Source organism: Chlorocebus sabaeus, chromosome 4 (assembly GCF_047675955.1).
Source record: "Chlorocebus sabaeus isolate Y175 chromosome 4, mChlSab1.0.hap1, whole genome shotgun sequence".
In the NCBI taxonomy this organism is placed as follows: domain Eukaryota; kingdom Metazoa; phylum Chordata; class Mammalia; order Primates; family Cercopithecidae; genus Chlorocebus; species Chlorocebus sabaeus.
In genome coordinates, this window is record NC_132907.1 from 30,876,331 (window position 1) to 30,901,796 (window position 25,466).

Consider the following 25,466-nt stretch of genomic DNA (forward strand, 5'->3'; position numbering starts at 1 on the left):
AATCACCTCAAATCCTTTTGAGGTAGAGTATAAACAAGTAAGTAGAATATTCCTACTATCAGCCTGTAAATGACAGCACACAACCAAATATAGTCTACATTGGAAAAGACCGTAAGTATTCCCAATGTGATTTGTTTTAGAATAACTGATTTTAAAAATAAAGGAAGATATGAAATTTTTGTTTTAATAAATGAACCAAGAAAAACTTGAGTCATTACTGTTTTAGGACCTGAAGAAAATAAATTTTATAACCCTTGCCAGTGTTAAGTGAGATCATGGAAGGCAGGGACAACATCTGCCTAAACACTGTATATTGCCTAGATGCTTCCTATCAAAACAAGTTTTTAGTAAATGTTTGCTTGTAAAGCTGGCCAGAGATAACATTGACCAAATGGTGTCACCGGTGCTTCTCTTTTTTGTCACCCCAAAAGACACAGCAAGAGATCTGGTATTAGAAAATAACTCTTTTCTCCCACATCTCAACATTCCAGCCAGAGGCCAGAGAAGAACTTCCAGTAAGGTTTGACTCTCTCATGGAAGTGCATCCTTTCCTTTCTGTACCCTTTATGGTCTTCCCTATGAAAGGAGTAAATGAACTGTCTGGTGAGACTGATGACAGCCTGGTGTCCTGACCACATTTCTCAACTGGGGTAGAGTTGCTGTGCTTGGCAAGTCCTTTTGGCTCTAGATCTGCCTAAGCTCAGTGCAGTAATTTTGTGCTGCAGTCTACATGCACTAGGTAGAACAGAGAGGCACAGCTTTAGTTTCTCTTCTTTGTTTGATTACTGAGCCTATAAAGGTTTGCAAGCCTTCATGCAGCTGGTTGGGTAGGACAGTCAAAGCTTACTTTAATAATCTGATTCTCCCATGCAGGTGGGTCCTTGGATTTCCTTGAGGGAAGAAAGATGCACCATGTATTTATTCTCTTCAGTTTTACTATTAATGTAGTACATACTCGGATCCTCATTTAGCTCCTTTACAGCTGAAAGGAGAATGTGAAGATAGAAAATTTCCCACCTAACATTTAGCACACAGTAGTGTATTCTATCATTCTACCCTTAGTCATTCTCTACGTTCCACATTCATTATCTCTTCATTAATGTTTTAAATATTGTATTACATCTTTACATGAAAATTAGGTCAACAAATCATTGCTCCAATTTGACTTTTTTCCTGTCCAAAGAGAAGGACCTTAACCTTAAGAACATTAAGAAGGTTGAGAAAATTTTGAGTTTGGGAGAAAGATGTAATAATTGTACTTAGATAGATATTTATGGATTTATTCTCTGTGACTCCAAAGGAAATAACAAGAGCCAAAGAATAAGGGGTAGTGGAAGGCAGATACGAGGAATAAATAATCAACAGCACTGCTTCAAATGGAACTTCCTTAACACTAGAAATGTCCAAGGCCAAACAACTAGTTACAGTGTTTTAGAAAGGATCTGAGTGCAGAGTAGGGAATTCGAGATGAGGATCTATTCTCATCTATGATTCTAACAGTTTTATAAGTTGGGTAAGTACTGTTTTATAAACTGGAGAATAACAAATTATGGTATATGTGATTTATCAGTAAGTTTTAAATAATTTATAAAGTACCTTTAGAACTATAACCAAGAGGTAGAATAATCAGACAATCATGTTAATGAAAGAGAATTGTTACCTGTCTGGAAAAAGACTCTAGAAATAATTGTCCGACATAATGGGCATGGAGTGCTGGAAGGATTGTCTTTGGCCAGAGTCCGTAAGCAGGGCTCACAGAAGATGTGATGGCAAGGGTAACACATATAAGGGTTGAAATAAACGTCCAGACACACTGCACAGATGTAGCTATCCTTTTCTTCTGCATATTCATTGTCTTCATCTGTACTCATCTCATTATTCAAAGTCTGCAAAACACAAGAAAACTTTTTTTTCTTAGTGTGAGATTGGTTTCCTTAAGATAGCTTTTGTATTTTGTTAAAATGAACGAAAATATTTGAGAAGCATATAATCTGTTTGTGACGTATTCAAAGTAACAGAAATGCTACCTTTCAAAGTCAAGAAACTAAAAATATACATGAAAACCCAGAAGCCTACTTTTCTTTTTAGTATTGTGACATAGTGCTAAGTGCTAAAATATACCTAAACCTAATATACCTAAACCTATTAAGTATACCTGTATTTTGGCTTAATCAACAGTAGATAGGTGTTAGGTATACCAGTCCCAGAATTATGTAGATTCTCTATCTACCCCATTCCTACCACAGCAAATAAGCTGGTTGTCACAAGGTTATAGAGTTTTAATATGAGCAACCATGCATGATGAAAAGTGAAGGCAGAAGGCGTCATACTTCATTCTCATACTGCACAAGGAACATTCTCTATTCTATATTTTGTGTCTTCCTGGACCTCAAAGAAAGAGTCAAAATCTAAGTGGTGTCAGAAGGAAAGCAAAGCAAATCTCAGAGTAATTATGGGATTAGCCTTGCTATAGGAAAACATGATGAGCCTGTCTCCCCTCCCAAATGGAATTGTCAGGAAAAAGGTACAGCAGGTTCTTAATAATGTCATTTCATTCAACATTGTCTTATTATAACGATAATGAGAAAAAACTGATTTCCAGCTGGGGCTGCTGTCTGTGTGGAGTTTCTGTCTGTGTGGAGTTTGCATGTTGTCCCTGTGTTTGTGTGTGTTCTCTCTGGGTAATCCAGTTTCCTCTTATATCCCAAAGATGTGCATGTTAGGTACACCGGTGTGTCTAAATGGTCCCAGTTGGTGTGAGTGCTGGTGTGTGTGAGTGTGCCCTGTGAAGGGATGGTGTCCCATCCAGGCCTGGTTTCTGCCTTGTACCCTGAACTGCCAGGATAGGCTCCAGTAATTATCTTGTTTTTATTCATCTTTCGTTAATACATGTATAGCTCACATTTATTTCAGTATTTAATATTAGAGGTGTTTTGGTGTTTAGAAGTTTGGTGATGCTTTTGTGATCAGAAATAGGCTGTAAAAATTGAACTCGTTATTCATATCAATTAGCCTATGGTAAAATTGGTGGTGTTATTTCGCTTACAGTCACTGATATTATGTTGGTGCAAAAGTAATTGCGGTTTTTGCTACTAAACTGCAATTACCTTTGCATCCACCTAAAACATCACCAGTAGGTTCTTGGAAATGGTGGCTTTAAGCAACATAAATGAGGATTTACTGTAGTTAGGAAAGAGGTAGCTCAGAGGTTAGTATTAATAGTAAAAGGTCTGTTAGCAGAATTCCTGTAACTCACAATTTCCTTATTTGTGAAACTGCTGTGAGGATTAAATGAGGTAATCCACTTAATACATTTAGTATGATACCTGGCACACAGTAATTAATTATCAAAAAATGTTAGCCACGGCCATACTTCTCTACCCTCCCCCATCCCTTCTGTTCTTTCTCTACAGGTTCTGTAGTTTTTGCTAAAGCCTTGAGAACATTTTTCTCAAACCAGGCATTTAAAACTGCTTATAATATAAAACATACTATGAGTGTTCACTGTTATTATTATATTCTATTTGTATTATTATTTTGACACCGAGTCCTGCTGTGTCGCCCAGGCTGGAGTGCAGTGGCGTGATCTCTGCACACTGAGCCTCTGCTTCCTGGGTTCAAGTGATTCTCCTGCCTCAGCCTCCCAAGTAGTTGAGATTACAGGCGTGTGGCATGGTGCCCGGCTATTCTTTGTATTTTTAGTAGAGACAGGGTTTCACCATGTTGGACAGGTTGGTCTTGAACTCCTGGGCTCAAGTGAGCCACCTGTCTTGGCCTCCCAAAGTGCTGGGATTACAGGCGTGAGCCACCGCACCCAGCCTATATCCTATTTGTATTCTTGAGATTAATCTTAACTGTTATGAAAAATAGTTGAAGTTCAGTATCTGTAATCTTCTCCTTCTAAACAAGACATTATATTCTCAACTCCAAACACAAAGACTGCTCTCTGAGTCTACTTGTCAGGAACATGTTCTTTATAACTGTTATCTATGCATTTTAACTATATTTTACTCTTCTGCTTATTTTCATTCTTTGGCTTATTTAATAATACTTTTTCATATTCCTTATTGTCCTCTTCGTTTTTTTATTTTACTTATTTTCATAGGTTTTGGGGGAACAGGTGGTTTTGGTTACATGAGTAGGTTGTTTAGTGCTGATTTGTGAGATTTTGGTGCACCCATCACCTGAGCAGTACACACTGAATCCAATTTTATCCCTCACTCCCTTCCCCCTTTCCCCCTGGGTCCCCAAAGTCCATTGTGTCATTCTTACACCATTGCATCCTCATAGCTTAGCTCCCCCTTATGAGTGAGAACACACAATGTTTGGTTTTCCATTCCTGAGTTACTTCACTTAGAACAATGGTCTCTAGTTCCATCCAGGTTGCTGAGAATGCCATTATTTCATTCCTTTTATTGGCTGAATAGTATTCTGATACATATATATATAATTTATATAAAATATATATATATATTATATATATATAATGTCTATCACCAACAGTGTAAAAGCATTTCTATTTCTCCACACCCTCACCAGCATCTATTGTTTGATTTTTTAATAATCATCATTCTGACTCACATGAGATGGCATCTCATTGTAGTTTTGATTTGCATTTCTCTAATGATCAGTGATATTGAGCTTGTTTCCATATGTTTGTTGGCTGCATAAAATTGTGAGAAGTATCTGTTCATATCCTTTGCCCACTTTTTGATGGGGTTGTTTTTTTCTTGTAAATTTAAGTTTCTTATAGATTCTGGATACTAAACCATTGTCAGATAGGTAGATTGCAAAAATTTTCTCCCATTCTGGTAGCTTGCCTGTTCACTCTGATTATAGTTTCTTTTGCTATGCAGAAGCTCTTTAGCTTAATTAGATCCTCTTTATCAATTTTAGCCTTTGTTGCAATTGCTTTTGGCGTTTTTTTTTTTTTTTTTTTTTTTTTGCTTTTGGCGTTTTCATAATTAAATCTTTGCCCATGCCTATGTCCTGAATGGTATTGCCTAAGTTTTCTTCTAGGGTTTTTGTGGTTTTGGGTTTTACATTTAAGTCTTTAATCCACCTTGAGTTAATTTTTGTATAAGGTGTAAGGAAGGAGTCCAGTTTGTTTTCTGCATATGACTAGCCGGTTTCCCAAGCACCATTTATTAAACAGGGAATCCTTTCCCCATTGCTTGTTTTTGTCAGGTTTATCGAAGATCAGATGGTTGTAGATGGGTGGTGTTATTTCTGAGGTCTCTGTTCCATTGGTCTATATGTCTATTTGGGTACTAGTATTATGCTGTTTTGGTTACTGTAGCCTTGTAGTATAGTTTGAAGTCAGGTAGCGTGATGCCTCCAGTCTTCTTCTTTTAGCTTAGGATTGTCTTGGCTCTATGGGCTCTTTTTTGGTTCTATATGAAATTCAGAGTAGTTTTTTCTAATTCTGTGAAAAATGTCCATGGCAGTTTGGGAATAGCACTGAATCTATAAATTACTTTGGGCAGTATGGCCATTTTCATGATACTGATTCTTCCTATCCATGAGGATGAAATGTTTTTCTACTTGTTTGTGTCCTCTTATTTCCTTGAGCAGTGACTTGTAGTTCTCCTTGAAGAGGTCCTTCACGTCCCTTGTTAGCTGTATTCCTAGGTATTTTATTCTCTTTGTAGCAATTGTGAATGGGAGTTCATTCATGATTTGGCTCTGTTTGTCTATTGTTGGTGTATAGGAATGCTTGTGATTTTTACACATTGATTTTGTATACTGAGAGTTTGCTGAAGTTGCTTATCAGCTTAAGGAGGTTTTGGGCTGAGACTATGGAGATTTCTAAATATAGAATCATGTCATTTGCAACAGCAACAATTTGATTTCCTCTCTTCCTATCTGAATACCGCCCCCCCCCCCCTTTTTTTTTCTCTTGCCTGATTGCCCTGGCCAGAACTTCCAATACTATGTTGAACAGGAGTGGTGAGAGGAGGGCATCCTTGTCTTGTGCCGGTTATCAAATGGAATGGTTCCAGCTTTTGCCCATTCATGATTTTAATTTTAATTTTTTTCTTCTTCTTCTTTTTTTTCTTTAAGACGGAATCTTGCTCTGTCCCTCAGGCTGGAGTAGAGTGGTGCGATCTCAGCTCACTGCAAGCTCCGCCTCCCGGGTTCCCGCCACTCTCCTGCCTCAGCCTCCCCAGTGGCTGGGACTACAGGCGCCCGCCACCATGCCCAGCTAATTTTTTGTATTTTTAGTAGAGACGGGGGTTTCACTATGTTAGCCAGGATGGTCTCAAACTCCTGACTTCATGATCCGCCCGCCTCGGCCTCCCAAAGTGTTGGGATTACAGGCGTGAGCCATCGCGCCTGGCCTTAATTAGAGCTTTCATAATATCCCTTTTGTTTTCTGGATCTGTTTTTCCTTGTGTCATGTTTTTTGTTTCTTCTTTTACATTATGGATATTTGCTTTATTTTTATATACAAGGGATTAGGTTTATTAGTATAGGTAGCTGACACAGATTCCCTCACTTGTGTAGGTCTTTTTCTGCAAGAGATCACTACTCTGAATAGAGGAAATTGACTGCAAATCCTAAATGAACGAAATATGTCAATAAACATGTATCTTTTGTATATATGAGTGGGAAGCAAGCATACAGGCTCAGGATTCTCACAATTGCTAAAATATAGAATGTTTTCCTAGGGAGTGAAGGACTTACTTCACTCATGAGAACTGCCTTTCCGTACCCACCATTAATCTATTTCCAGACTCTGCTTCTCCTTCCAGCTCCAAGAACCAGGCAAGTTCTTGAATTTAGGAAGGAGTTCCCACGGTGTTATCAGAGTGTAAATGTCAAAGCTAGCTATTCTTTACATGCGAAGTGGAAGGGCAGGATCAAGAGTAGGCCAACTATTCAACAGGTTATCTAGTAACAATTGTAATGTTCACACCTGTGGCTCTAAACCTTTACTGCCTATCAAAATCAGCTGGAAAGCTTGTTAGACTATATAATGTTGGGTCCATCCCTAGAGTTTCTGCTTCAGTAGGTCTGGGATGGGGCCTGAGAATTTGCATTTTTAATAGGTTCCCAGGTAATGCTGATGCTGTTGCCTCACATATTGAAAACTGATTCATATCACTACCTATATTCCTGCTACCTGGCTGATTTTTTTAAACAATTTTCAGATCATTTTAATGAATACAAAGTTCCCCCCCAGTCTCACTCTTCTAGATCTTTTGACACTTGCCAAATCTTGTAAAAATAAAGATTTAGCTGTACATAATATTTGTTTTGTTTTGACTGCTGCTAGTTTGTTTTCATAATAAAAGGCCCTAGGCATCCCTATAACTTGTATGCCACTCCTCACTCACCTATTAAAAGGAAACACTTCTTCCTCAACTGGATAATACTCTCAGGAGCTTAAATCATATATTCTGCATTATTCATAGGGTACATGATGTACTTATGACCTCAGCCAGCCCACCCAATAGGAGGAGGAAAGCTCTAGACTTTGAAAAACATTAGTATTTTAAATTTTTTAAAAAGTGTATTTCTAAGTAATTTCAAGTTTATAGAAAAAGCACAAAGAATAATAAAAAGAACCCTACCTTACACTAAGGTTCATCAATTGTTAACATTTGCCTTTATTGTATTCTCTTTCTCGTTCATATTATTTCATATAATCACACTGCACATCACAATGATCAAAATCAGCAAATTAAACATTAACACAATAGTATACTGTATAGTACATCAAATTTTAATAACTTTTCCAGTGGTGTCTTTTTTTTTTTTTTTTTTTTTTTGAGACGGAGTCTCGCTCTGTCGCCCACAGTGGTGTCTTTTATAACATTTTTTAAATGAAATAAAGAACAATCTTTATTGTCCAAAATGTGGTTAGGATCCTTTATTGTGGTATATGCGTTATAAGCATGTGGCCGAGGACTCAACCTCAAGGTAACCTTTCTATAGGTACAAAGGTTTTATTTTTTTTTCACACAAAAGTTTTAGGTTCACAGAAAAATTGTGCAGAAAGTACGGAGAATTTCCATATGCTTTCTCTACACATGCACATGCACACACACAGAGTTTTGCCTATTTTTAACATCTCACATTAGTGTGGTACATTTGTTACAAATGATGAACGAACTTTAATACATTATTAACAACTGAAGTCCACAGTTTACATTAGGGCTCACTCTTTTTGTGGTACAATTCTATGGGTTTTGTCAAATGCATAATGTCATGTATCCTAATTGATTTTTGATCTTGAAATTATTCCAGGTCTCTGATAAGAACTCTCAATTCTACATCAGTTTTTTTTTTTTTCTTGGGCATTTAAAAGATCAATTTGCTTCATTTTCTAAATAAATGCAAATACAATTGTTTCTTACTGCCTAGAAATCCCTGAGTCTGTTCAACTGACTGTATATTGCTGTTTTCCAGCAGTATGATACAGTTATTATTTCTAAAATATACCCTTTTCTATTTTCTTTTTTTTTAAAAAATTATACTTTAAGTTCTAGGGTACATGTGCACAATGTGCAGGCTTGTTACGTACGTATACATGTGTCATGTTGGTGTACTGCACCCATTAACTCCATTAACTCGTCATTTACCTTAGGTATATCTCCTAATGCCATCCCTCCCTGCTCCCCTCACCCCATGACAGGCCCTGGTGTGTGATGTTTCCCTTCCTGTGTCCAAGTGTTCTCATTATTCAATTCCCACCTATGAGCGAGAACATGCGGTGTTTGGTTTTTTGTCCTTGCGAGAGTTTGCTGAGAATGGTGGTTTCCAGCTTCATCCATGTCCCTACAAAGGACATGAACTCATCCTTTTTTATGGCTGCATAGTATTCCATGGTGTATATGTGCCACATTTTCTTAACCCAGTCTATGACTGTATAATCCCACTTTTAACTCTCAGTTGAAAAGATACAGAATAAGTATCACTTTGCTTTCAATAAAAATTGTCTAAAAAAGTTGTATAAAGTAAGTGAAAATTTTTACCTAGTCTTATTTTATATATATATGTATGTGTCTATATACAATAGTTCCCCCTTATTTGTGGATTCACCTGAAAATTTACCTGAAAATATTAAATGGAAAACTCCAGAAATAAGCAATTCATGTTTTAAATTGTGTGTCATTCTAGGTACATGATGAAATCTTCTGCCATCCTACCCAGGATGTGAATCATTTCTTTGTCCAGTATATCCACTTTGTATACATTACCCACCTGTTAGTTATTTCATACATGTCTCAGTTATCAGATTGACAGATCACAAGAAGAAGGGCGAGTATGGTATAATAAAATATTTTGAGACAGAAGAGGGAGGCCACATTCCCATAACTTTTATTACAGAATATAGTTAATTGTTCTTTTTTTATTGTTAATCTCTTACTGTGCCTAATTTGTAAGTTAAACTTAATCACAGGTTGTATATATGGAAAAAAATACAGTACACATATAGTACACACAGCACAGAAGGTGCCCAACTGAAAATGGTTCAACTTAGGATGGTGTCAAAATTATATGCATTCAGTAGAAACCATACTTTGAGCACCCATCGATCCATTGTTTTTTACTTTCAGTGCAGTATTTAATAAATACATGAGATAGTCAACACTTTATTATAAAATAGACTTTGTGTTAGATGATTTTGCCCAACTGTGGGCTAATGGAAATGTTCTGAGCACATTTAAGGTAGGCTAGGCTAAGCAACAATTTTTTTGGTAAGTTAGGTGTATTAAATGCATTTTTAACTTATGTTTTCAACTTACAATGGGTTTATCAAGACATAAACCCATAGAAAGTTGAGGAGCATATGTGTGTAAACATTATATATATATATATAGGGTTTGGTACTACCTGCTGCTTCAGGCATCCACTTGGGGTCTTAGACCATATCCTCTGTGGATAAGGCAGGACTACTGTGTGTGTGTGTATATATATATATACACACACACACATACACAAAAATATATATACCTCACTTGATCATGCTTGGTTTTATCACATTTTGCAGATATTGCTTTAAAAACAAATTACAGGTTTGTAGCAACCCTGTGACAAACAAGTCTGTTGGCATCACTTCTCCTAATAGCATGTGCTCACTTAGTATCTATCATATATTTTTAGCAATAAAGTATTTTTAAATTAAGACATACATTTTTTACACATAATACTACTGCACACTTAACAGACTACAGAAAAGTATAAACATAACTTTTTATATGCACTGGGAAACAAAACTCATGCAACTCATTTTATTGCGATATTTGCTTTATTGTGATTGTCTGGAACCAAACCAATAGCTCTGAGGTATGCCTGTATATGTGTGTGTACACACACACACACACATACACGCACACACACACACACATATATATAGTTGACATGGGTTTGAACTGGGTGGATCCACTTATATGTGGATCCATATTTTTTTCAATAAATATAGTTGGCCCTACATGTCTGCAGGTTCTGCATCTGCCATCAAATATGAATCTAAAATGCAGTATTTGTGAGAAGTAAAACCTGTGGATATGAAGGGCTGACTTGTCATATATCTGGGTCCCAACAGGGCCTACTGTAGGACTTGAGTATGTGTGGATTTTAGTATTTGCCATGGGGTGTGAAGGGTTGCTGGAAGCATCCCCCTTAGACATTGAGGGACATAGCTATATTTCAGTGCAAAATTAATAAACTTAACAATATTCTCTTGGATTACAGAAATATACCATAAAAGTAAAGGATAAGCATTCAAATTGCCTTTTCCATCAACACAATTATATTTCATATATTCAAGACTTAAAGATTATATTAGGTTAAGTACTAATTGTGTTTGATTTATATATTTTTATTTCGAGTTTAATAGTTAAAAATACGTGACCTAAGCTATATCATATCCAAAATCTTGTATCTGTTGCAACCTGAAGAATGCAGGGACAATTTCACAAAAATGTCACTACCTTAAACCCTAAATATCACAGTGTATTACAACACCACAGTAAGTTCTCAACAAATTGTGCATGGATGAATAAATATCACTCAGACCGGACACTGTCTTCTGTAATTAAGCCTCTTCTGCAGTACAAACATTTCCAGAAAGGGACACCTCACTTTCTGTAGTATCTTTTTGTGAGTTTATAAAAATCACATTCCTCTCTAGCAAAATAAAATGATAGGGTATTTGTGGGAGACAAATATTTAATGGGTAAAATGGGTCCTTTAGGATAACAATTCTTAAGTGTGATTCACAGATTCCTGAGGGCAAAAGTATTCTCATAATAATATTAAAAGCTGGGGACAGTGACATGTGCCTGCGATCTCAGCTATTCTGGAGGTTGAGGCTAGAGGACTGAGCTCAGAAATCTGATTCCAGCCTAGGCAACATAGCAAGACCCTGTCTCTAACAAAAAACAAAATAAAAACAACAAAGTAATATACTGAGATGTTATTTGCCATTTTCACTGTGTTGGCAATTGTACTGATGGTGCAGAAGTAATAGTGGTTAAACTGTTAGTGCCTTAGTGTGAATCAAGGCAGCAGGCCAAACTTTACTGAGTTGTGGGAAAAAAAGAAAAGCTCATTGGTATTAAGAATATCCATAATCAATCCGGAAAAATATTAATTTGTATTTTTATTGTTTTTGCCCTTTTAATAATGCAAGTGACAGAAATGGGAAGTACCATAAAGCAGTTCAGCTGTACACCAAAGCATAATGGTTATTTTGAGTAAAAGCATTTTTTTTTTTTTTTGAGACAGAGTTACGCTCTTGTTGCCCAGGCTGGAGTGCAACGGCACGATCTTGGCTCACTGCAACCTCCGCCTCCCAGGTTCAAGCAGTTCTCCTACCTCAGCCTCCCAAATAGCTGGGATTACAGGCATGCACCACCATGCCTGGCTAATTTTGTATTTTTAGTAGAGAAGGGGTTTCACCATGTTGGTCAGGCTGGTCTCAAACTCCTGCATTAGCTTCTTTTTTCATAGAACACCATTTTTATTTAAACAATTGTCAGACACGCTGATTATTCAGATTTGGTTATTTGGTAGACAATTTCACAAAAAAGAACAAAGTAAATCTGTCACTCCAAGGGAAACAACTGACAGTATTTGCTGTCAATCAAAATCACAAAATTTGAACTTTCAAGCAAAAGTCAGAAGTTTGTAAAATTTGCTTTTGCTTACAGCTTCCCAATACTTAACAACTTTTGTTGAGACTGGTGGTGATAGTAACAAATACTTTTTGATACTGCATAATAAAATATGTCAACATTTAGAAGAGTTAGATAATTCAGTAAACGAATATCTTCTAAATGTCTAATACACAATGTTACAAAAATCATGCATGGGTAAATGAACCACTCAAAGTGCAAAGACAGACCCATGGATTTTAATGTAATAGAGTATTTAAAGTTAATATCAGGTGTCAAGACTACATTGCAACTAGCCTTTAAAATCTAGTACTTGTCAAGTTTTGCTGTAATTATCAAAGACAAATGTCCACAATTTTCCTGAAAAGCTATTATACTACTATTCCCTTTTCTGACTGCATGTCTAGCTGGATTTTCTTGACATAATTCAACCAAAACAACAAGTGGCAGTAGACTGCATGCAGAAGCAGGTATGAGAATACATGTGTCTTCTATTAAGCCAAATTCTAAAGAGATTTGCAAAAATGTAAAACAATGGCGTTCTTCTCGAGTAGTTATACAACATGCGATAGCTTATTATCTTTATATGAATGCATAAATATCTTAAATCTTTCTTAGTTTCAATTTCTAATATGGTAAATATTTATAATCCATGTACACAAAAGTTTGTTGGGCTCTCAAAAAAATTTAAAATTGTAAAGGGATCTTAAGATCAAAAGGTGTAATAAAAACTGACACATGAGGAGATGGAAAGCAAAGAAGATTTGAGTACTAGACATCTACTATTAGGTACTATATTAAAGTTTATAAGTACTTAATTGGCAATATTGTCAATATCAATGATAACAGTAAATAATACTATTTAGGGTAAAAATTCAACTTAGGATCTAAATAATGATAAATTCTATCTATCTGAGACCCAAATAAATAAAAGCTCAAAGAAGTAGTAAAAAAATGTTGGCATGCTATAGATTTTAGAAGGACAGAGGAGAAAAAATATTTAGTACAGTTTGAGCATCCCTAATCCAAAAATCCAAAATCTGAAACGTTTTGAGTGCTAATATACCTGACACCTTTGCTCACTGATGGTTCAATGTACAAAAACTTTGTTAAACAGAGTAAACAGACAACGTGTAGAATGGGAGGAAGTATTTTCAAACTATGCATCCAGCAAAGGTTTAATATGCAGACTCTATAAGGAACTTAAGTCAACAGGCAAAAAACAACCCCTTTAAAAAGTGAGCAAAGGACGTGAACAAACACTTTTCCAAAGAAGACATACACATGGCCAAAAAGCATTGGAAAAAATGCTCAACATCACTAATCATTAGATGAATGCAAATCAAAGCCACAACAAAACACCATTTCACACCAGTCAGAATGGCTATTATTAAAAAGTCAAAAAATCATAGATGCTAGTAAGGTGGCACAGAAAAGGGAACACTTACACACTGATGGTGGGAACGTAAACAAGTTCAGCTATTGTGGAAAGCAGTTTGGTGACTTCTCAAAGAACTCAAAGCTGAATTACCATTCAACCCAGAAATCCCATTATTGAGTATATACCCAAAGGAATATGAATTGTTCTACCATGAAGACAAATGCACATGTGATGTTCATCGCAGCACTATTCACAATAACAAAGACATGGAATCAACCTAAATGCCCATCAATGGTAGACTGGATAAAGGAAATGTACACATACATCATGGAATACTATGTAGTCATAAAAAGAATGAGATCATGTCCTTTTCAGCAACACGGATGGAGCTGGAGGCCATTATTCTAAGCAAACTAACACAGAACAGAAAATGAGATACCACATGTTCTCACTTAGAAGTGGGAGCTAAGCATTGAGTACATATAGACACAAAGAAGGGAACAGACACGGGAACCTATTTATGGGTAAAGGGAGAGAGGAAGATGAGGATCAAAAAACTACCTACTGGGTGCCATGCTCATTATCTGGGTGATTAAATAATCTACACAACAAAACCTCATGACACACAATTTACCTGTTTAACAAACCTGCACATGTATTCCTGAACCTAAAAGTTAAAAAAAAGTTAAAAATAAAATTACCTTCAGGCTATATGTATAATATGTATATGAATCATAAATTCATGTTTAGACTTGGGTCCTACCTCCAAGGTATCTTACTATGTACATACAAATATTCAAAATTCTGAAAATACCCAAAGTCTGAAAAACTTCTGATCTCAAGCATTTTAGATAAGGGATACTCAATCTGAATTTACTTCAAAAAGCCACACACAGATATAGTGTCATGTTATAGATAAATGGCTTTTATTTACAGCTCATATGATAAATAACTTCATTTAAAATGAGAAGAGCTACTAGAAGACCCCAGATGTGAGGTCTCACTGAACATGGCAGCAGCTTTTGAGATTCCTGTGTTTTCTTTGCAATCTGAGCCAGGCCTACACACATGCAACCATGTCTAAGGGAACTGCAGCTGGTATTGTGATTTTGGTACCATCTACTCCTGTTCCTGTGTGGGTGTTTTCCAGCACAGAAAAGTAGAGATAATTACCAACAATCAGTGAAACGGAACCACTACAAGCTATGTTGCCTTACTGATGCTGAACGACTGACAACACTGCAAAGTATCAAGTTGCAATGAACCCCCACCAACACAGTTTTTGATGCTAAATGTCTTATTGGACAGAGATGCTCCCCTCCACTTCCATGTGGTTTGATGCTTTCCCTTATTTTTATTGCTACTTCTTAATTCAGGTTCTTATCTTTATATATGCTTAACAAATATTTCAGTGTCTACTACGTACCAAGTACTGTTCCAGGCTCTGAAAATATAGCCTAGAACTTTTAGGCTAATGGAGGAGAATAAGAGGGTACTAAGAAACCATGAAACGGAGGAACTCTAATTAGTCTCCAGGCCAGACAGGCATCTGTGAGGATGTGCTATTTAAGTGGAGATCTTGTTAGAAATCTTTTTGTTACAAGTGGCCGAAAATAGAACTCAGTGTGGCTCAATAATTAAAATGGAATTTGTTGGTATAATAAACTGAAAAAATCCAGAAGTATATCTAGTTTCAGGTAAGAATTGACTCAGTAGCCTAAAGGACATCTCCAAGAACTTGAATTTTCTTGTTCTGCTATCTGTGATGACAGTTTTTTCCTAAAGTCTAGCAGCTTCATTCTCTCTCCCTTGCACCCTCAAATGGCTCTGGCAGCTGCAACTCTCGCATACTTGTACCATCATACTACCCAAAGAAATAAAGAGGGTCTTTTCCGGTGGCTCTTGCATAATCTCAGATATCCATTCTCTTTCACTGGCCTGAAAAGGGTTTGTTTATCTATCCTTAGGAAAAACCCTATCCTCAGGGAGATAATTGACATTGAATTATTGAATCTAATCAGAGCACATGGTTATGGCTACAATGGGGGAAAGGTGAATTTTCTAATGGAAAATCAGGAGATTACTGGTAGAAGATGGGAGGAATTGGTACTGAAGACATTTCCCAAGAAATGTCCACTAAACCAGACCATATCAGATTTGAATGGTATGCACAAATTAACCAGGAAAAGAATAGAAGAGAAAGACCATTCTGGGCAAAAGGAACAGTTTATGCAAACATCTTCTAAAACAATAAGGACTTTGGAGGAATTGAGAAACAGGAAGGTATTTTGGTTAGATAAAGATAAAACAGGAAAGAGGAGAGAACTTACAGGCCCCTTTCAGAATTTTGGACCCACACTCTAGTTCATGTACATCTCCATCCGTTTTTTTCCCACCTGGAGGCAGAAAACCATAGGTCTTTGTGTCTCAAAGATTGGGTACTATACTTCAGTACATGCCATACTGGACACAAAGCAAGTACTTAGTGACTTAAATTCCAATGTCTGATGCATACCTATGCTTTTACAGTTTGGTTAGTATTTAATTTGAACTATATCAACCATAACTTACTTCCTACATCCCAAAGAGCCAGGCTAATAGCTAGCATTCTTCAGATCAAAGCATCTGTAATTTCTTTTCTTTTCTTTTTTTTGGTAGAGATGGGGTGTCACTTTATTGCCCAGCCAGGTCTTGAATTCCTGGCATTAAGTGGTCCTCCCTCCTTGGCCTCCCAAAGAGTTGGGATTATAGTGAGTCACTGTGCCCCACCCAAATAATCAGTAATTTCTACCATGAAATTCTTCTTGATATTTTTAAGTCCAAAAAGTGATAAAAAGTGTATTACTATCCATTTACTTATAGTTGTTCACTAAACTTGTTATTCTTCCCAGGTCCTTAGCTAGTTTATATATCCAGAGTTCCTGTGAGTTAGGTGTGGCAGAGAAATGAATTACTAATGTGACTGAGTTTTAACCAAAGGAACGTAAGCAGAAGTGAGATGTGCCACTTCCAGGGTTAGCCCATATACAATAAATCCTTTCCTTAGTGGTCCTCCACACTCTTTCCCCTTCCAAATTGAGGCAGATGAGTGGCAGTAGAAGCCACATACTGAAATATGATAGAGCTACAAGATGGAGGGAACCTGGATCTCTGGATTACCATTTACAAAAGAACTATGTGCTAATGAGAACTTCACTTGAGTGAGAAATAAAAATATATCACATAAAACAACTGAGATCTGGTGTTTATCAGTTATAGCAGCTAGTGTTATCAAGTACTACAAAAACTGTTATATCAGTAACGTTTTTTTTTGCTACTCAGTAACAGTTTTTTTTTTTTTTTTGCAAAAGTATTTTGTGGTCACAACAAAAACCTAACATATGAGGCACTGGTTTAGCAGTGAGGAGACTGATACTCAGACGCTAAAAGATTGAGACATATATTAAGCAATGACAAAACATTTGGTAAAATATCATCGATGATAACATGGTAGGCAGACTATGTGTGCCCCTGAAGCCTAGATCTTTAGGGGAAGTGGCTGAAATGAAAGTAGTTGTGAACATTTACTTTTATTAAACTATATGAAAAATCATATTAATTTCTGAATGTGGATCCTGCCTTGCATCCCTGAACTAAATCCTATGTGGTTGTGGTATATAAATAATTCTTTTTATACGTGGTTGAATTTGGTTTGCTAATATTTTGTTGAGGATTTTTACATCTATCTTCATGAATGACACCAACTAGTGGTTTTCTTGTAAGTTTTTTGATATGAGGGTAATGCTGGTCTCATATAATGAGTTTGAAAATATTCCCATCATAGATACACATCTGAGAAAGGGCACTACAACAAATCTGGCCAGATCTTATTAAGTGTCAATTATAAGAAACTCATGTAGTCAAAGTTTTATGGATCATTTAGGCCTTTGTTCCTTTGACTGTTAAATGACATTTTTGCCAAAAGATGAATGGAAAAATTAATACAAATATAAAAGCCAGTCAACTTGAGAACTGGTAAGAGTTGGTAAAGAAAAAACTGAATGATTTTTTAAAATACAAAGGTTTTAGTGGTTGCTGAATTTATTTATATGTATTACTAAAACAGAAGCAACTAAATCCCCATTTTGTTTATAAAGAACCTATAAACAGGTATAATTCAGATAGATTATAACATTAAACAAATCACTTCAATGTATTAAAGAAAATATTTAAAAGTTCAGGCCGGGTGCGGTGGCTTAAGCTTGTAATCCCAGCACTTTGGGAGGCCGAGACGGGTAGATCACGAGGTCAGGAGATCGAGACCATCCTGGCTAACACGGTGAAACCCCGTCTCTACTAAAAAATACAAAAAAAAAAAAAAACTAGCCGGGCGAGGTGGCGGGCGCCTGTAGTCCCAGCTACTCGGGAGGCTGAGGCAGGAGAATGGCATGAACCCGGGAGGCGGAGCTTGCAGTGAACAGAGATCTGGCCACTGCACTCCAGCCTGGGTGACAGAGCGAGACTCCGTCTCAAAAAAAAAAAAAAAAAAAAAAAAAAAGTTCAAGCGATCTCCAAGTATTAATTATTAAAACAAACACACCACAATGTTAGAACCACATTTGGTGAAAAGGTCCAATATTAGTATTTTCTACCAAAATATTAAAAAAAACAAAAAAAATTACATTATGGAGGCAAAAACAGTCTGACAAACTGTTTTTCATATTTATAGGAACAAGTGGGAAAGAAAAGATTGTTTTGGCTCCTCCATATATATAAAATAAATCTAAATCAATTCTTAATGGTTGATGGGATCACGGCTTTCATTATGTAGTCTGAGTGAATATATTTTCTGCTGAATTCAAGAAATACTTTCTTACCAATCATATAAATTATGCTAATATAGTAGGTGGAAAATTATTTTCCCATTTTGAAAACTGTCTGCTGGCTGAGCCAGAGTCCCTAACATTGAAGGTATATAACTGCTCTTTTAACTTTCATGTAGTCAAAGTTTCATGAATTCTTTAGGCCTTTTACATTCCTTGCCTTTGTTCCTATGACTGTTAAATGACATTTTCACCAAAATATGGAAATACATCTATTAATGTTTGAGGAAATACATTAATAGACTTTTTGATTATGTGGAGACTGGCATCTGGATTAGGCTGGAATGAGGGTTAAGGACAGCAAGGATGACACCAGAAGAGGGCAAATTATTCTGCTTTATAAAACAATGGATAAGAGAGTTACAGAAGGAGGATGAGAGCAGAAATGTGGACCTACGCAAGCTAGAACAGGACCAGGAGAAGTATGCATTTGCCTGTGGGGGAGTCAGCTGAAGAACTTTTAGGAAAAGTGAAGTTTAATATTCAATTCTAAGATATTTCTAGTTCTGCATATTAATTACTCATCTTAGTCGTTATCTCTAAGACTTTAGTAAAAGGTGGTTATATATTCCAATTTTAAGTTACTAGTAACTGAAGAATACAGAAAAATTCCCCTTTATATTTTTACTCTGAGCAAGGTGGGAGTAAAACAGGAAACCAGTCTTGGGTAGCAAAGTGCTGTATTTTGGAATAAGAGATGACAGGAAACACTACCAACTCCCACCAAAACTTACTCCTCAGAAACTGTCAGAAATATTGTAGTGAATGCTGGACTTCTCACATTATAGGCAGGGGTTCAAGTTTGTTTATTTATATATTAAAGAAAAGGATGGTACCAGATGCTTTGAGGACATGGATATACTACAATATAAAGATATAAAAGGGACTTTTTATATTTATTAGAAGTTGACATATTCAGTTGATTCTCATTATTTGTGGTAACACTGAACCACTGTTCCTTGGAAAAACATAGAATTAGGTTCCTCTAAGCCCCTGGCCACGTTTTTGTCAAATAATATATAACTTTGTTTAATGTTTGTTGCTGTTTAAAGACATCTCATTTAAATGCAAAAACTGTGACCTGACACTAAATAGACTACAAAATGACACTTGTCTATAGTAATAGAACTGAAACAAGAAGTCAGACTGTTGCCTTATTTGACCTCAGCTGGGAATATGAACATAAGATTACAGTTTTTTTGCTGTTCTGTGCATGTCAACAAATGATTACAAAAGCACTGTGAGTACTGATTTTGGAGTTACAAATACATTTCAGTGAGTATCCAAATTTGCAAAAGTGGAACCCACAAATAAGGATTGACTGAATCAGTTATTCAAAGCTCTACATAAACTAGACTCTCTTCACCTTTCAACTTTCACCTTTCATTTTTCCTATGCATAACTTCACTGCAATCAAAACAGCCTTGGGTTTCTTCTTAGAATAGCTGAAATTTGTATCTTGATTCATACTATTAAGCTCTTCTGAAATGTTCTTTCCAGTCATTTCCCAAAAATTTAAAAATTTCTTCCAAAGTCCAACTAAAAATTCATTTCTGAGAAAACTACCTGCTTCAGCCATACTGTTTCCTGCAATATAGCAGATTACAGGTGGTCCCCAACTTACAATGGTTGGACTTGAAATTTTTTGACTTCTCACTGGTGCAAAAGTGATACATGTTCTGCAGAAACCATAGTTCAAGTCCCCATGCAACCATTTCATTTTCCACATTCTGTACGGTATTCAATACATTATGTGAACTATTCAACATTTTATTATAAAATAGGCTTTGTGTTATATGATTTTGCTAATGGACACGTTCTGAGCATGTTTAACATATACTAGGCTATGTTGTTTGATAGGTAAGGCGTATTAAATACATTTTTGACTTCAACTTATGATGAGTTTATCAGAATGTAACCCCATTGTAAGTTGAGGAACAACTATATTTTGAGGGCTATATGTACATCACTCAGATTTATACTAAACAACACACTCATACTTAGCTTTTTAAGTCTTCTCTGGATGCCTTAAAATATTGTTTTCCTAGTTAGTTAGAGGCTAAGGATTTCAACCATGTCTTTTAATTAATCTTCCTTTCGTCTTTCTCTATTATACATGTGGAATCAAAGAACAGATGTCTCAATATTAACACTAACTTTTAAAAGCAGTTTAACCAAGTCTTAAGTGTCAAAAATAGCAAATAAGTTTCATGTCCTAAGCCAACCTAATTAAATCAATACTGATATTAAGTGAATAATGACTACCCGACATATTTAGAATATTGGGTTGAGATTATCTGAGGGCTTGTCTTACACTAGATGAGAAAGAGCCATAATTGGTTATTAATGCCTACAAAGGGTACAGAAGGTGAAATGATAGAAAACATGAAGAGATTTGCTATTCTTTGGCTCACAGTTATGCTTTTTACAATAATTTGGGGGGATATTTTGGATTACATTAACCATTTTATGATCACATCTTTTTAGTGGAAACTAAAAAGTACATATTCCATTCTTATATATAGGTCATATAATCTTTCTGGTTTTAGTTTAAATTTACCTCCTTTTTCAAAATGTCCTACCTGCTATGCTGGCTAGACTATGTATTTTACCCTTTCATCTAAAAACAGACACCTAAATTAATGTTGTTTTTGTTATAGCTTCCACAGTTTTTTACATATATTATTTATGATTGGAACCTGCCTTCCCACTGTAATATCATCAACAGTATAATACATACTCTTTCAAACAGTTGTTTTGGATTCTGAGATTGAATTATAAACATATTACTATTACGTGAATAAACAGAATCTCACAGAAAACAATTCTTATGCAATTGGGTTTCAAGAAATCTACCTTTTTGTTTAGCTTAGATCTTTTCAAATGCAATAACTGCAAGTTACATTTTTAAAAAGCATAAAAATACAATACAGCTGTGAGAGATTAGATTTTTCTATAGCTAATTAGCCACTTCTAATCCCTTTAAGGATTAGGATAAAATGTGTCCACCCCATTGACATCAAGCTAGGCTGACTTATTTTGTTGAAAGGAATGTGAGTGGAAGCAATTAAAACCATGTATAAACAGATTTCCTTAAACAGTCATTGCGTGGTTCTGCCATGGTACTTTCACCTTGGTCATAATAATGACGTATCTGTTATAGCATATGCTCCACCATTCTAGATCTCTTAACTAGATCCTTAGTTAAGAAGTCACTAAATCAGAGCAGTAGCCAACATGAAACATGAGAAATAAATAAAACTCTGTTGCCTGTAAGCCACTGAGATTTAGGGGCAGACTGTTACTACATTAACATGTAGTAACTAATGTAGTGACTAATACAAAAACTGGTATCAGGAATAGAGGTACTTATGTAACATAGTCTAAAATATGTGACAGTGACTTAGGAAACTGTTATTAGAGGTTGAAAGATACAAATAAAAAATAGAACTCATACACTGGTGAGGCATATGGTAAAACTGTCACCTATGTTAAACTGGCAGGCGATATTGAGCAAAATGAGGTTAGAAAAAATAATTCAGTGACATGCCTTGGTTGCTACTGGCTGCATTTAACATAGTACAACAAGAAAAAGATAAGCTCAGAAGGAAATGATCTGGTTTCAAACATCAACAAAGGAAGAGAAGAATCTATAAATTATAGGACCCACAGAGTTAAAGATACCAGTTGTTTCTCATGCTCAACCAGTGAAAGATCAAAGTTAAATAAGCTCTGAGAAACAAAGGCTGACCTAGAGTCAAAGACCAAATCAAGTAAACCTATACCTTGGAGATACTGCGGGTTTAGTAATAAATCATTTCATTAAAGTGAATATTGCAATAAAGCAAGACGCACACATTGTTTGGTTTCCCAGTGCGTACAAAAGTTATGTTTACATTATAATGTAGTCCATTAAGTGTGTAATAGCTTTGTGTTTACAAAAATAATGTACATGCTTAATTAAAACCCACATTATTGCTAAAAAAAACACTAATGATCATCTGAGCCTTCAGTAAGTCATAATCCTTTTTGGAGGTGAAGGGTCTTTTGATGTTGATGGCTATTGACTGATCAGGGTGGTGGTTGCTGGAGGAAGGAGTGACAATTTCCTGTGACAATTTCTTATGACAACAATGAAGTTTACTGCATTATTAGACTCTTCCCTTCACAAAAATTTATCTGTAGCATGCGATGCAGTTTTATAGCATATTATCCACAATAAAACTTCATTCAAAATCGAAGTTAATCCTCTTATATCCTGCTGCTGCTTTATCAATTAAGTTTATGGAATATCCTAAATTCTTTGTCATTTCAATCATGTTCACAGCATCTTTACCAGGAATAGATTCCATCTCAAGACACCAACTTTCATTGCCTGTCCATAAGAAGCAACTCCTCATTTTTCAAATTTTATCATGAGATTGTAGCAATTCAGTCCTATATCTTCAGGCTCCTCTTCTAATTCTAGGTCTCTTGTAATTTCCACCACATCTGCAGTTACTTCCTCCACTGAGGTTTTGAAACCCTCAAGGTCATCCATAAGGGCTGCAATCAACTTTTCTCAAACTCCTGTTAATGTTATTCACACCCTCTCTCATGATTCACGAATGGTCTTTATGGCATCTAGAATGGTGAATCCTTTCCAGAAGGTTTTCCATGTGCTTTGCCCAGATCCATCAGAGGCATCACTATCCATGGCAGCTACAGCCTTAGTAAATGTATTTCTTAAAATATAAGACTTTAAAGTCAGAATTACTCCTTGATCCATGGACTGCAGAATGTATGTTTTATTAGCAGGCATGAAAACAACATTAATCTCCTTGTACACCTCCAGCAGAGCTCTTTGGTGACTAAGTACACTGTCAACAAGCACTGATATTTTGAAAAGACTTTTTTTTTTCTGGGAAGGAGATCTCAATAGTGGGCTTAAAATATTCACTATACCATGCTGTAAACAGATATGCTGTCAGCCAGACTTTGTTCTTCCATTTATAGAACACAGGCAGAGTAGATTTAGCATAATTCTTAAGGGCCCTAGGATTTATGAAACAGGCAAATTGAGCACTGGCTTCTACTTAAAGTCACTAGCTGCATTAGCCCTTAGCAAGAGAGTAAGCCTATCCTTTGAAGTCAGGTGTTGACTTCTCTCTGGATATGAAGTCCTAGAGGGCATCTTCTTTCAACAGAAGGCTGTTATGTCTGCATTGAAAATGTGTTCTTTAGTTAGTTGCCTTCATCAATGATCTTAGCTAGACCTTCTGGATACCTTGGTGCAGCTTCTACACCAGTACTTACTGCTTCCCCTTGCACTTTTTTGTTATACAGACAGCTTCTTTCCGTAAACCGCATGAATCAATTTCTGCTAGCTTCGAACTTTTCTTCTGAAGCTTCCTGAGCTCTTTCAGCTTTCAAAGAATTAACCATAGGAATTTGCTCTGGATTAGGCTTTGGCTTAAAGGATCTTGTGGCTGGTTTCATCTTCTACATAGACCATTCGAACTGTCTTCATATCAGTAATGAGGTTGTTTTCCCCTTATTTGTGTGTTCACTGGGGTAGCACTTTTAATTTCTTTCAATAACTTTTTATTTGCTTTCACAAGTTAGCTAACTATTTGGTGCAAGAGGCCTAGGATATCTTGACTTTCCACATGCCTTCCTCACTAAACTTAATCTATAGCTTTTGTTTTAAAATGAGACATATGTGACTCTTTCACGTGAACACTTAGAGACCATTGTAGGGTTATTAATTCGTCTAATTTAAACATTATTGTGTCTCAGGGAATTGGGAGGCCCAAGGAAAGGGAGAGATGGGGGAATGGCTGGTCAGTAGAGCAGTCTAAGCACACACAACAGTTTTGGATTAAGTTCACCATCTTATAGGGGCACAGTTTGTGATGCCCCAAAAACAATTACAATAGTAATGTCAAATTTCATTGGCCACAGATTACCATAACATATAACAAAAATGTTTAAAATATTGCAACAATTGCCAAAATGTGACACAGAGACACAAAAAGAGAACATTCTATTGGAGAAATGACGCTGATGGACTTGCTCAATGCAGGGTTGTCACAAACCTTCAGTTTGTTAAAAACGTGGTATCTACAAAGTGAAATAAAGCAAAGAGCAAAAATATAAGGTTTGGCTGTATATAACCGTGATGTCCTTTGTTATACGTTCTTCATAAATTAAAAGTGGCACTCAATAAGTTCTATCTAGATGAAGTGTAGCCCCTACAAATCCTTGGACAAAAGTAGATTGGAGAAAAGAGACTATGTATGTTTTCTCATGGAAATCTTATAAGCTTAACAGGCCAACAATTAAGTCTGAAGAAAGATGGACATGTCATTAAAATAACTATCTTCAAAATAGCTAGTGACACATGTAAACACCTTGAATAAAACACATAAAAAGCTAAGGTTTAGACAGTTCTGCCATGACAGCTTCTTGCGTGGACTAAGAGACTTGGACTATTTGAGATTTATAATGACCCTTTGGCCTCAATCCTCTATGGCAATGAAAGTAGCCTGAAAAAGTTTCTCAGCCCTAAAAAGATATATATACTTCAATATCTTCTGATGTGGCCAAGGAAGATACTGGAAAAGAATGAGCCACATAAAATTCAGTTAAAAAACCACAGAGACAATGGACTAGGAATATAACGGTAGAGAACAGAATCCAAGCTTAAAAAAAAAAAAAAAATCCCTACCACAATGTAGGATTCCTTCGCAACATATGCCAGTGGGATTTCAAAATTGCTATTGACCAGCGACTCTTGTGTGCTTCCAATTTTCCCTTCTAAATTGGAGTTACTGTGATTATCCTGTTCCTGCTCCAGCAGTGTATATTGGGTATATGTGGGGCAGAAAATTTGTCTTTTTAGTTCGAAGCTCACTGGATCAGGAAGAGCCATATGGAGACTTGATACAACAGCTATCATTAAATTCAGCACTTTGAGCCTGGGATGGGACTTATGTCTATATACTTTGTGGAGTGAATACATATTTTACATGTGTAAAAGAGAAATATTTTTGACCAAGAGGGTCAAAAACATATTAAGAGTGTATATGTGTTAAGTTGTATTATCACTTCCAA

The 25,466-nt window shown here is 36.0% G+C and overlaps 1 protein-coding gene across 5 annotated transcripts in view; it reads right to left on the reverse strand.

The window, feature by feature from the left end:
* Window positions 1-25,466, reverse strand: part of RNF180 (ring finger protein 180) — a 225,599-nt gene that overhangs the window by 57,164 nt on the left and 142,969 nt on the right. For all 5 annotated transcript variants that reach the window (XR_012092764.1, XM_007973766.3, XM_073014740.1 and 2 more), the window contains one exon: window positions 1,661-1,886. Coding sequence is in view for 4 of the 5 variants with exons in the window: in XM_007973766.3 (XP_007971957.2) it covers window positions 1,661-1,886 (226 nt within the window). In the remaining variant the exon portion in view is untranslated. The remainder of the gene's footprint in view (window positions 1-1,660; window positions 1,887-25,466) is intronic.